Source organism: Schistocerca piceifrons, chromosome 8, assembly GCF_021461385.2.
Source record: "Schistocerca piceifrons isolate TAMUIC-IGC-003096 chromosome 8, iqSchPice1.1, whole genome shotgun sequence".
In the NCBI taxonomy this organism is placed as follows: Eukaryota; Metazoa; Arthropoda; class Insecta; order Orthoptera; family Acrididae; genus Schistocerca; species Schistocerca piceifrons.
Window position 1 is genome coordinate 388,084,115 of NC_060145.1, and position 14,101 is coordinate 388,098,215.

At 39.7% G+C, this 14,101-nt stretch overlaps 1 protein-coding gene across 1 annotated transcript in view; it reads left to right on the plus strand.

The window, feature by feature from the left end:
- The window catches only part of LOC124711253 (eukaryotic translation initiation factor 3 subunit C), a 78,306-nt gene that overhangs the window by 27,797 nt on the left and 36,408 nt on the right, over positions 1-14,101 (plus strand). Inside the window, exons 10-11 of the mRNA XM_047241223.1 lie at positions 1,488-1,697; positions 12,922-13,075. Of these exons, the coding sequence (XP_047097179.1) occupies positions 1,488-1,697; positions 12,922-13,075 (364 nt within the window). The remainder of the gene's footprint in view (positions 1-1,487; positions 1,698-12,921; positions 13,076-14,101) is intronic.

Here is a 14,101-nt window from a genome sequence, read left to right on the forward strand (position 1 = left end):
AGGAAGTTCTGGCTGGTTTATAAAACATGTTATCATTCGAGAGATTGATATTTTGTACAGCTGCGAGGGAAAGTATGCTGTCACTTAACATGGAAAAAGTGTGTTTTCACATGGGAAAAGTGTATTTTTAACTCGAAAATATGGGATTTTTTTTTTCATGTCTGTATTGAAACGCTGCCACAGTATCCTATTTTACAGAAGACATTCGTGTCTTTTAGCACCACGTTGTATGGGTAGTTACCATTAATAACAAGGTATGTGGTTTTAGAATGGGCATGTAAGCCTGACATCAGTAAGCACTGCAGCAAAAATTTTATGTCAGTGCAACTGAGATGGACGAAATAAAAAATTGTTCATTTTCCATGGTACTGAACAGTTGCAAACCCACCATCCTGTGGTAGTGTGCCTCAAATGAGCAAGCTTGTTAGTTGTCATGCTAATGTAGAAAACAGCACCGTGGTTCTAGCTTAGTTTGTATATCGCGTGAGTGCTATCACAGTTGGCCTTGTCTTTGATGGGGTAGGAAATGCCTGTGGCTGGGCTGGAGTGTGGGGACGATAGGAGGATGTATGGGACAGCATCATGGTATGTTGCAGGGATGTGAGCTATGAGGCAGTGGGTTGGAAGCAGGGATGGAGTAAGGATAGACAATGATATTGCATGGGTTCGGTGGACAGTGGAAAACCATGTTGGGCAGAATATTACCTCATTTCAAGGCATGATGAGAGATAGTTGAAGCCTTGGTGGAGAATGTGATTCAGTTTCTTCCCGTCTTTAGCGGTACTAAGTCACAAAGAGAATGCTTCTTTGTAGCCAGACAGTGTTTTTTTTTGGGGGGGGGGGGGGGGGGGAGGACAAGACATGGGAGATCCATTTCTGTACGAATCTGGAAGAGTAATTCTGGTCTGCGAAGGCCACAGTGAGATTCTTGGAAATTCCAGAAATCCAACTGGATTCCAGTCCTTGCACAAATCCTTAGATTCAGCTCAGGATTTCTTCCTTCGGTCTCTCCTCTCAGCCCTTCCCTTCCCCACTCTCCTGCCTTCTACATGCTTCCTGAAGTCCAGAAACCCCACTAACCAAGACAACCTATTGTGGCCGGTTACTGTGCTCCCACTTTTTTCTGCTAGCATGGACCAACACCTTCAATTTATTATCTGTAGCAGTCCTTTGTGTGTAAAAGATATTAACCATTTCCTCCCCCTCTCCACCCCATGCTGCCTCCTTACCCCCCACCACCCATGCCAGATTACTTCTCCCATCATGCATAGTTGCAGACCGCAGTCTGGCCTTGGCAGCCAAAGATGGATTTCGTGTAAGAGAGTTATGCTTGTGTGAATGTGTATATGAGTTTTCTACTTTCGATGAAAGCCTTTTTGTTGAAAGCTGAGATGTTTAGCATTCTATTTCTTACTGTGTATTGTTTCTCTTTTTTAAATTGTCTTAATGGTATGAAAAGATTAACATAATTCTTCTGTTTTACGCAGACTTCTGGATAGCATAGAGCTTTCAATAGCTACTTTGCTATCATCACAGGACATCATTATTGGAGAAGGGGTGCTGGAGGAAAATGAGCAATACGATAAGCCTCCTTACCGAGTAAGAGGGTGTATACTTACAGTAGTTGAGCGCCTTGACGAAGAATTCATTAAATTACTGAAGGAGTGTGATCCTCATAGTAATGAATATGTTGAGAGGTATGTATTATCTCAGTGAAAATTATACAGTATTGTAAAGATCAATTTTGCTTGTAGTTTGCATAAATGTCATATCCAAAAGGTGATATTTTTCACTGTGTTCCTATTTTTCATGCCTGTTATCTTGCCTTAACTGCTCAGATGGGTAAGAGTCCTAGTATAAGTGGACATTATTGTTTTGAGTAGCTTGTAGAGTATATTCCAGATATGTTCAGATGGTGGAAGGGTAGGTTTGAGGAGGATATTTTGAGACCATCAGCAAGGTCATCAGGTTAATTCAGACACATCAAAGAATCCATAAGGTTATTGATGGACTTCAGAGAGAAATTGCTTGATACCAGTTCTTAGAAAGTATGAAGTTGTAAGGAGAGAACGTTAAATGAGAAATTTTGGTAACTAGTGAATGGAAGAAACTTTTTCATACTGGTAGACTTTGTGTGGGTTAGTTGGATATAAACACTATCACAATACTGCCTGGACTTAACAACATAGAAGGAATTGAACTACCCTGGGCAATTAAATCCTTCTTAAAAAATCATTAATACAGTCTCAGTTGCAGGAGTTCACACTTGATTACTAGTTTAGATTGTAAGTGATGATCATCGTCAGATGTAAAATTAAAATTAACTGAAAAATATTAACTGTTTGTTTAGATGGCATAAATAGAAAAAAATATTTAAAATCCAAGACATTAAAATTGGACCCGCATACTGAAATTGTATACATCGACATTGTTAAAAATATACATAAAACAGTATCTGATTAATCATAACTAGTGAAAAGTCACAATTCTTCAAAAAGAACATCATCTCAGAGTTGTGCAATAAAGGTAGCAGTACAAACGTATGCTTGCGAGAAGATTCTATGGCATCAAGCATTATGCTGAACCCACTATGTATGATACAAATCCTTCACCATGAATGTTGGGTAGGGGAACCATGAGTGACCCGGCAGACATCAATACAGTAATCGAATTCTTGCCATACCTGTCCCAGCATGGCATTGTCGACTGTGGCAGTGACTTCCTTATTCTCTCCAGAAACTCTGCTTTATCGCGTGGTTGAGGCGGTACGTACACCAGATCTTTAATGTGTCCTCACAGAAAAAGTCGCATGGAGTGAGATCTGGTGATTAAGGAGGCCATTTCATGAAACAGCTGTCCCCTTCTATAGCACAGTCGATCTTTTGATGCGGCAGCTCCACATTCAGGTACCCACGAACTTCACAATGAGAATGGGGTGGAGCACAAGCAACCCGTTGTAACGAATTTGTTGTGCCAGTGGTAAATGGCCTTCCTTGTTGATGGTTTCTTATCGTACTTGGTTCTAAACATCCGTTGAACAGCTGTAGCACACTTGTTTTTGTTGAACTCCAACACAGAGAAAGCTCGCTCCGCACCTGAACTCACAATGTTTGCGACCATTGCTGATGATTGGCAAATCACCAAACTACGCTGTCACGGTATACATGAAAAAAAACTTTCAGGGTTTCTATTCAAAATGACATATGCATGATACCTGTACAATGTTTGGTTCTTGTGCTGTAAATAATTGAAAGTGTTCCTGGACTTTATGTATGCCCTGTATATAGATCAGACTGGTAAAACCTTTGAAATCCTATTTAAAAAACACCCAGCACTACGAAACACTAAGGCAGCATTTGGAGATAATCTAAATGAAACTAAATGCTCAGTGGGGCCTATAGAGACATATTCTGAAATTTTACAGACATTTTGGAAGAACTTGAAGTATGTGGACCTCATCTGAAAGATTGAGATAAAATAGTTACTTCAAAAATTCAGTGTACCACAAGAATTTTGATGCCATGCTGTCAGCAGCAGCTCACTACCTTGGCTATAGCCTTGCCTGGCAGAACAAGATCTTAGCAGCGTGCCACACTCAGTGGCAGTGTGGCAAGTGAAAGTGTACACAAGCACACCACCATCTCAGATGCTCTCTGGTGGAAACTCACGTTACTCTATGTTTTTGGTCAATGCTTTCATTTTATGTGAGTTTCAACAACGTGTCATGTACTGATGTTAAGTGCTTTATCTATTTTGCCTCTTAATGCTGAATTAAGAGGCAAAATAGATAAAGCACTTAACATCAGTACATGACAAAGAAGGGAAAGAAGGGAAAGCAGAAAGGTGGAAGGAGTATATAGAGGGTCTATACAAGGGCGATGCACTTGAGGACAATATTATGGAAATGGAAGAGGATGTAGATGAAGATGAAATGGGAGATACGATACTGCGTGAAGAGTTTGACAGAGCACTGAAGGACCTGAGTCGAAACAAGGCCCCCGGAGTAGACAACATTCCATTGGAACTACTGACGGCCTTGGGAGAGCCAGTCCTGACAAAACTCTACCATGTGGTGAGCAAGATGTATGAAACAGGCGAAATACCCTCAGACTTCAAGAAGAATATAATAATTCCAATCCCAAAGAAAGCAGGTGTTGACAGATGTGAAAATTACCGAACAATCAGTTTAATAAGCCACAGCTGCAAAGTACTAGAACGAATTCTTTACAGACAAATGGAAAAACTAGTAGAAGCCGACCTCGGGGAAGATCAGTTTGGATTCCGTAGAAATACTGGAACACGCGAGGCAATACTGACCTTACGACTTATCTTAGAAGAAAGATTAAGGAAAGGCAAACCTACGTTTCTAGCATTTGTAGACTTAGAGAAAGCTTTTGACAATGTTGACTGGAATACTCTCTTTCAAATTCTAAAGGTGGCAGGGGTAAAATACAGGGAGCGAAAGGCTATTTACAACTTGTACAGAAACCAGATGGCAGTTATAAGAGTTGAGGGACATGAAAGGGAAGCAGTGGTTGGGAAGGGAGTAAGACAGGGTTGTAGCCTCTCCCCGATGTTATTCAATCTGTATATTGAGCAAGCAGTAAAGGAAACAAAAGAAAAATTTGGAGTAGGTATTAAAATCCATGGAGAAGAAATAAAAACTTTGAGGTTTGACATTGTAATTCTGTCAGAGACAGCAAAGGACTTGGAAGAGCAGTTGAACGGAATGGATGGTGTCTTGAAGGGAGGATATAAGATGAACATCAACAAAAGCAAAACGAGGATAATGGAATGTAGTCGAGTTAAGTCGGGTGATGCTGAGGGTATTAGATTAGGAAATGAGACACTTAAAGTAGTAAAGGAGTTTTGCTATTTGGGGAGCAAAATAACTGATGATGGACGAAGTAGAGAGGATATAAAATGTAGACTGGCAATGGCAAGGAAAGCGTTTCTGAAGAAGAGAAATTTGTTAACATCGAGTATAGATTTAAGTGTCAGGAAGTTATTTCTGAAAGTATTTGTATGGAGTGTAGCCATGTATGGAAGTGAAACATGGACGGTAAATAGTTTGGACAAGAAGAGAATAGAAGCTTTTGAGATGTTGTGCTACAGAAGAATGCTGAAGATTAGATGGGTAGATCACATAACTAATGAGGAAGTATTGAATAGGATTGGGGAGAAGAGAAGTTTGTGGCACAACTTGACCAGAAGAAGGGATCGGTTGGTAGGACATGTTCTGAGGCATCAAGGGACCACCAATTTAGTATTGGAGGGCAGCGTGGAGGGTAAAAATCATAGGGGGAGACCAAGAGATGAGTACACTAAGCAGATTCAGAAGGATGTAGGTTGCAGTAGGTACTGGGAGATGAAGAAGCTTGCACAGGATAGAGTAGCATGGAGAGCTGCATCAAACCAGTCTCAGGACTGAAGACCACAACAACAACAATGCTGAATTAGTTGTATTACCTCTTTAAGGCAGATCTTCATTTTATTTAATAACTTAACAGTATTCTCCCCCCCCCCCCCCCCCTTCATCTTCATCCCTCCCTCCCCTATCCAACACTCATAGTGGATTCGGTCTAATGCTTGATGTCTTGGAATCTGCTCACAAGCATACTTCTGTGCTGTAACCTTTATTGTACAACTCTGACAATTTTCATCTTTTTGAAGAAATGGGACTTTTCTCTACTTTGTGTTTAATCAGGTACTGTTTTCCTGTATTTATATTTTAAACATTGTTAATCTGTGTAAATTCAGTAGACAGGTACAATTTTAATTTCCTTAAGTTTAATTCTTTTTACCTATGTCATCTAAAGAAATGGTCAATAATTTGTGATTCTTCAGTTTCTCCTGGTGTATTGGTTGATCGAACAGTCCATGATCAGACGTGTCACCATCATCTGGTACACTGACAAACTCTGCTCCGGAGGCCACACAGCTGAGTAATATCCCCTGCCCCCACGAGCCGCTCCGTCTGTGATCAGCACCAATGGCCATGCGCGTGACCTAAGTTCTCTGTCTGCCCTGGTCACCAGATTGTTTTGTTTGCTGAGAGTCTTCTTAATTAAACTTATTGCTGGTTCCCAAGCCTTGCTAAGATTATAGCTGCAATCTCGTACTCCATCCCATGATTTTTGGACAAACAATGCTGTGCAATCGCTAATTCATTGGGATATGTCAGTTAAGTGTGAGTCTGGTGTTCTTGGCGAAGATCTTTGATGCTGTACACTGTCTGTTCAATATGTCTTCCCATATTGACACAGAATCTGGTATACGCTGACCTTCCACAAACTGAGATCATCTTCAGTACTTCCCAATAATGCTCGTGTTTTATTGGGCGGGCAAGACTTGTTTTCACTTGATGCTTCTTCAATATGTGTCAGAATTTTCATGATAGTGCGCCAGTGTACAGTATAAAGGCAGTGGGTGTGTCTTCTTCCATGGCTTCTTCTGTTAACATAGGTTGTACTGTTGTGGTGGGGCAGAGGATGCACCTAATCTGCCATTCTGTGTACCCGTTTTTTCATAATACAGGTCTGAGATGTTACAGCACGTAGGGCATACTCTGTGTCTGAAATGGTCTACACCCTGTGTACTAGTGTTTCTAGTACCCCTTTTTGTATGCAAAGAGTGGTGGCAGCTGTCTGCATGCAAATGTAGTCAGCGTGTGTTTTCTTCCGATACATACCATGACCCAGAATGCCATCAGCTCTTTTCTTGACCATCACCTCCAGGAAGGATAATCTTCTTTCTGCATTGGTCTCCATCGTGAATTTGATGTTGGGACCTAAGGAGTTTAAGTTTGTGAGGAAATAGCAGGCTTTGTCCCTTCCTTGGAACCAGGTGATTAATGTGTCATCCACATCATGGAGAAATCGCATGAGTTTCCATTTGGACGACCCCAGGGCTTGCTCCTCAAAATGCTCCATATACAAATTCATGATCACAGGCTCGAGTGGGCTGCCCATTGTGACTCCTTTCGTTTGTTTGTTGTCTTCTCCATTAAAGAGAAAATATGTGGAGGTCAGGAAATACCTGAAACGTTTGGTCGTCGTCTTGTCAAATTTCCAACCGATAAGCTGTAGTGACTCTCGCAGAAGTACCCTGGTGATTAATGAAATAACGTCAAAACTTACCAGGATATCTGAATCATTTGCCCTGAAGTTGTTGTTGACAAAATCCACAGAATTGCGGATGTGATCAGAGCATTTATCCACAGTATTTCCATCAGGTATTTTGCCAGCAAATATGTAGGTGCCCCAGTGTTGCTGACAGTGGGGTGCAATGACACCCTATCTTTGTGAGTTTTAGGGAGTCCGTAAAGTCTTGGCAGTAAAGGCCCTTGAGGTAACAGTTTCTTGGTGACCCCCTCTGATAAATCCGCATCCTTGAGAAGAACCCTAGTCTTGTTCTCCACCTTCTTTGTGGGGTCAGTATTGAACTTCCAGTAGGAGTTGTCATCTAGCAGGCTCTATAACTCAGTATAGTTCTTGTGGGAATGAACAGTATTGCCTTTGTCAGCAGGTAAGACAACAATATCAGGGCACTCTTCTCAGATCTCGAGTAGCTGCCCTCTCTCTGCTGGTAATGTTCAACTTCATATGCTTATTTCCTCTCAGAGCAAGCAGGTTGCAATCCGTAGTTCTTCAGCTGTTTCAGGCAGTAGTTGCACTGCAGCTTATTCAACTGCATTGACAGTGTCCACGACTAGTGTGAACTTTGGGGTGGGAGCAAAGTTAAGTCCCTTCTCCAGAATGGAAACCGCATCATCACCCAGCTCCATGTCAAATTGATGACCACCTTGTATGTGGCCTCCAGTGATGGTTTGTCAGAGAGACATGAGAATTTTGGTATTTGATGTCCTGTGGCCTTCCTATTGGCAGAATCATCTACCACCCAGGTAACACCATGAATCCAGCCCTAGGTCCAGGAATTAAAAGAATTGGCCAGTTGTAAATGTATTCTAAATAGTTCCGGGGACTTGTACTAAAGGCTCTGGTGCATAAACTGCACTCTCTCACCTACCAAGGCAAGGCTGACTGTTTTCTAAATCCTCCTGACTGCTGCAGAATTGATGTGATGCATGACCTTAGCAAAGTTTAGCTCAAAATGCTGCTCATGACATCTTTTCTGAAGTGCAAGAGCACTCAGCAAACAGCATCTACAGTGGTGCATCTTGCTGAATTTCTTCATTCTGCAATATACCACCTCCTCGTAAAGGTACATGATGTGATTTTTCAGTTTCTCCCTGTGTTTGTTGATTGAACAGTCTACGGGTATACTTGCAGTTCACAGCATCCAATAGACACAGTATTTCGGTGATCAGACATGGTACCATCATCAGGTGCACTGACGAACTGAGCTCCTGAGGGGGCGCAGTGACTAATATCCCCTGCACCTGCAAGCCACTCTGTCAGCGTTCCACCGTTGCTGAGAACACCAGAGGCATACTCAACTGCTGTATCCCAACAAGTCAGTGAGCGCAGAGCAATGTTTGTCCAAGAATCACGTAACGTAGTATGAACGTACAAGGTTTTGCCACAGACTTCCAAATACTAGGACAGTGTCATTAGAGAGGCCAAAGAAATTTGCATCAGAGATGATCTCGCCAACCAAAATTGCAGCTACAATATTAGCAACACTTGGGAACCAGCACTTAATTTAATTAAGAAGACTCTTGCAAACAAAACAATCGAGCAACCAGAACAGACAGAGAACTTACATCAATGGTATTGCAGATGCTGGCACTAGCGTCTCTGCAACTGCCAACACGTGGCTGTGGGCATGGACTGCGGACAGAGCGGGATATAGACGGCCATGCATTATCTGGAGCTCAGTTTGTCAGTCCAGCTTATGATGGTGACACATCTGATTGCCAAAATACTGTGCCCGTTGGACACTATGAACCAGCAGAACTGTTCGATCAAAGTCAGTTATTAATTGTTTGTTTAATTTTATTTTTATAATTTAAGATGATCATTGTGTATGATAGAAACTGGTAATAAAGCATGAATTTGTGTGAATGAGATTGTAATGATAAAATATTGGGCAATGTCATCCACTATTAATTAAGCACTGTTGCACAGAAAACCCATTTTTATGCTGTTACTGTTGATACAATTGGATGATTAACCTGTGAGTGTTAAAAAAAATATCTACAGTAAGTCAGTAAGTAGCCTATGAGCAAAGGTATTTGTTGTCATATTCTTGATAGGGAATATAAGTAGTGGATTATGGAAAGTCATGATACTGTCCACAGCCTTATCCTATTGAGGTTCTGGCATCAAGAAAGCTGTGGACATACAAGTGGTGCACGACCTTGTCAACTAAGGAGGGTTTCCAACTCAACAAATAATGAAAACCACTCATTTCACATCTGTGTGCTCTGAGGAATTATTGTTCCGAGTCTTTGCCACCAAGCATTCCAACACATGGCACTCACTTTAATAATTAAGTATGTAATTTTTAAGCTCTGTGAACTTCACTGACTCATCAGTTAATGACGTTGTGTTGTTAAAGGATTAAAGTTTTATCTGTGACTGACCCTCTTGTGCTAACTGTCTTTTCCCAGATCATGTCCATTTACTCTGCATTATATCACTATGTCAGGCAGTTTTAATTCAGTCACCAACTAACTTTGAAGATAGGTCTATGAAATACCAATACGTTTTTGCCATATCCCTTTCATTGGATCCTGGAGATCCCATGTTCCAAAATGGTCTAAGAATCGTACTATTTCCTACAACTTACATGCGTAATGATTGTGATGCTAAAGGTGGACACATTCTGGTTCATATGTAGGTCTACTGAATGTCTGAATGCAGCAGATGTTTAAAAAATTCAAAATTTAAATACAACTACAAAATCACATTTATTGGGCAGATTTGCAATCAAGAGACTGTTCCCAAACTTTTGTTGTCCAATTAGTGTACAAGAGTTATGTGGTATTTGATAGTTATGGTTTTACCCTTTACTTTGTAATAGAGAAGACAAATAGTATTCAGAACTCAAGAAATGCAGCATACAATCTTTCAGCAGATGAAACTGACTTTGCCGTTTTTCTTCAAGATTACTACCTTCCATCCTCTGTTTTAATGTATTTCATTTCTGGTGGATCCATGTCTCATCCACAATAGAAAGTGACTCACAAGATCAGCTATATTCTTTCTACAACAGTTCTTAACATTTTTGAGAAATTTGCATTTGTCCTGTGTGAAGATTTATTGTAATAAGGTGCATATGGCATATTTCACACACTTTTAATTTCCAATCTCGCAGTACCATAAACTGCACTTTCTATTTTGAGCTGTGGAGCAGGTTCTTTTGGACAACTTGTGTGTGAATTGCTTTGAAGAGAAATAAAACCATGTTTGAATTCAGCCACCCACTTCTTACCTGGCAGTGAAGGAACTGAATCTTTGTAAAATTTCGCCAACAGTGGCTAAATTACTGTTGGCTTTAAAGTTTTCTCAACAGAAATGTATGACCGTATAGTTTTCCAATCTATTCATGGGAAGAAGACACACTCAAAACAGCCACTTTAAAAATCCATATTAACAAATACAACATTGCAATGCCTGTATTATTCCGAATTATGATGCAAAGTTGTCATTTGGCTATCCAAACACGACTCATGGCCAGACCCAAACTTCCATACATCATCAACCATGTGTTTACAACCTCTATTTGTACATCCATTATGTATATTCCTATACAGGGGAGACATTTTACTTGAAAGTCGCTTGCCAAGAGTCAGTGAATAAATATGCTGTTACAGTGCCTGTGTTATTCCAAACGTATGATGCAAAGTTCCTTCGGACGTGCATGCATTGTAATTCAGAATAACACAGGCACTGTAATATCTTATGTGTCTGCCAACACTAGGCAAGTGACTGTCAAGTAAAATGTCTCCCCTGTACAGGAATATACATAATGGATGTAAGACTACAGGTTGTAGACACATGGTTGATGACATATGGAAGTTTGGGTCTAGCCACGAGTCGTACTTGGGTAGCCAAATGATACGGCGACTGCTCACAATAAGCAGGAAATCAAAGTTGAGTCCTGGTCCAGCACAAATTTTCACTGTTATCATGCCATTATAAAGGTGATGGTTATCTGTATTCACAACTTAATGTATATTAACAAAAGTATTGTACAAATCCATTTCACATTTTACTTAAATTTTTGCATAACACAGTACCAGTATAACAAAAGCAAAATGTAAATGCCATCTCTTTATTGGATTGAGAACTTTCCATCTTGCCCTTGTATTTAGTTTCTTCAGATTTTATTTGGATTTGTGTTCGGACTTGTGAAAATACAGTACATTTCTACAGGGTACCTTTTTTAACTTACAAAATAATTCTTCCAGGTTATCAAATACTTCCATCCATTAAAATCTACAAATTACAATGCCCTGCCTTGATGTATGGCTGCTCCTTAAATATGTAGATTCCTGCTTTCAGTGATCCCACTTCCTACGTAAACCACTTCTTTTTGTTAACCCTTAGTGTCAACATGGGCATTCAATTTGCTTGTTATCATCTCACTTTTTATTTAATTATTTTTTTCTTGTGTCATTCTTTACACCTTTTTCTCAAGTTTTCATTTCATCTAGTCCAGCCAGTAGAGAAGCAACATTGTGTCCAAAGAAGAGCAGTTTGAGTCAGACATATTTTCCTTCTTCTATTTCAACTTTGCAGAGGAAATTGTTAATTTGATAGGTCAGAGGCTTTTATTTTAAAGTATCTGGCAGTCAGTGTTATAATATGGCTGACAAAGGAACTATTGATTTTAAATGCTGACCTGAAAAGAAGAATAATAGCTGTGGAAATTGATTATGTGTAAAGGAGTGCCAGAATATTAAGATTTGAAAAGGAAACTACTGACAAAGTGAGAGCTCGAATGAAGGCAGATGAAATACTGATAGAAATGAAAGAAAATCTCTAAAGTGGTGTGGACATCTGTTGATAATGCCAGATCATTGATGGTCAAAAAAAATTTTTGAATGGAAACCACACGTGGCAGACGTAAACGTGAGAGACCATGACATTCTTGGAATGACCATATCAACAGAATAATTGGGCATCATGGGATACGCAAGGAGGGGGCACTGAATAGAGAGGCTTGGCAGAAGATACCAGGAATGCAACAAAATGTAGCTATTAATTGATCTCTCTATTAATAATAATGATAATAACAATAATGAAGGCAGTTCAGAGGACATGGCTAATTTGGTAGTTCAGAGGATTTTGCTTTGAAGTTTCTGGCAGTTTGTGCTATAATGTAGGCTGACAAAGACAGTAGAGAAGCCAGGTTTAAGTTGTGTTAAGGTCATTTGCATTTTTTGAATTGGTTCCTCAAAACCTGTTCCATCTGAATATGTTGGTGATTCCCATAACAGAGCCACAGTTTAATCTTCCCTATAATACTGAAAATTGGTTATGGTTATAAGTTGAACCTTTGTGTGCAAGTGATAGTTTTATGCTAAAAACACACACACACACACACACACACACACACACACGGCCATTAGTAGCATGTAATCTGTGGTTCAGCTTGAAAATGAATTGCTCTGGCTGTTTTATTGAGTTGTGCAAGGCTATTTTAGTATATATGTAAACGAGTTACTTAAGCAAAGAAGTATAAACCTTTGTGTGCAAGTGATAGTTTTATGCTAAAAACACACACACACACACACACACACACACACACACACACGCCCATTAGTAGCATGTAATCTGTGGTTCAGCTTGAAAATGAATTGCTCTGGCTGTTTTATTGAGTTGTGCAAGGCTATTTTAGTATATATGTAAACGAGTTACTTAAGCAAAGAAGTATAAACATGTGTTTGTACATTATTATTAGATTCATATGTTATGTCAACTTCATGTGTTGTTTTCTTCACATAACCAGGTTAAAAGATGAGAAAAGAGTGTCAAATATTATTGACAAGGTACAAGAATATCTTGAAAGACAAGCAGTGCCGTCGGAACTTTGTCGCGTATATCTGCGCAAGATAGAGCATCTTTATTACAAATTTGATCCTGACGTTCTGAAACAGAGAGAGGTCAGTAAACATAATTTCAGTGTTGCCTTCTTCTTCTTCTTCTTCTTCTTTTCTTTTCCTTCTTCTTCAACAATGTTTAATATGTGATGTAATATTTGCAATGGTATGTGGGTATTCATATTGGTTATTGCACGCACTGTAGATATTGAAGCAGTATTATTGTTGTTCATTAAGACCTTTGGTAGTAAGCAGTGTTGTATGTTGTAACTATCAGTTCATTAAGTAATACATACCTTGTGATGGTAATGCACTGGAAGTATTCCTTTATTTATGAAATGCAATTTCTGTGGGATTTTAAACCACTATTTTGATGCCAAAGTAGTCCAGAGCAGTTTTGGCAGCATCGCTACCATTAGTTCTCAAATGAAAATATTACCTTAACATATTGGAGTTCAAGTATCTTGGAGACCATATGTGTGATTATCTGAAATATTGCATATAATGGAAACATACTTTTAAAAGATGCCAAAGAGTGGCAGTAGTAGTATATGGGTTGTGAGGAGAGGATCATGGAATCATGTTAAGAATAGAGTTTGTGATAGACAAATATCAAACATGAAAGTAACAAAGAAAAGGAAATTGCAGGAGGTAATTGTCACCATCAGGGTGCAGTTCCAGTTTCCCAGCTGCTTGTGACAAACTTTGTCCAACTTTTTCTACCTTGGACAACTCTGCATCTCAGATCCTATCCCAAAGGAGACCGCTTTTGGTGACTTCCTCGGCCACCTTCTCTTTGGCTGTCCACCATGTCTTTTACAATTTATGGTCATTTGAAGGCGTTTCTTGGCTATCCTGGTGTCTTCCATCCTTAATCTAAATTGCTAGAGTTTTACTAGAACACTGAACGTTACATCTGCTTCCATTGTGCTCCTTTATTCCTTATGTTACCCTTTTTTGCTTACTTCAGTGTAGATGTAACAAGCTTTTTCAGCAGCTTGGATTACTCTCTCCCTCTGTCAGAGTGCAGGTCTTGAGTGGGGAGGTCAAAATTGGAATATAGTAGGTGCTGAAGATGGTTGTTTTACC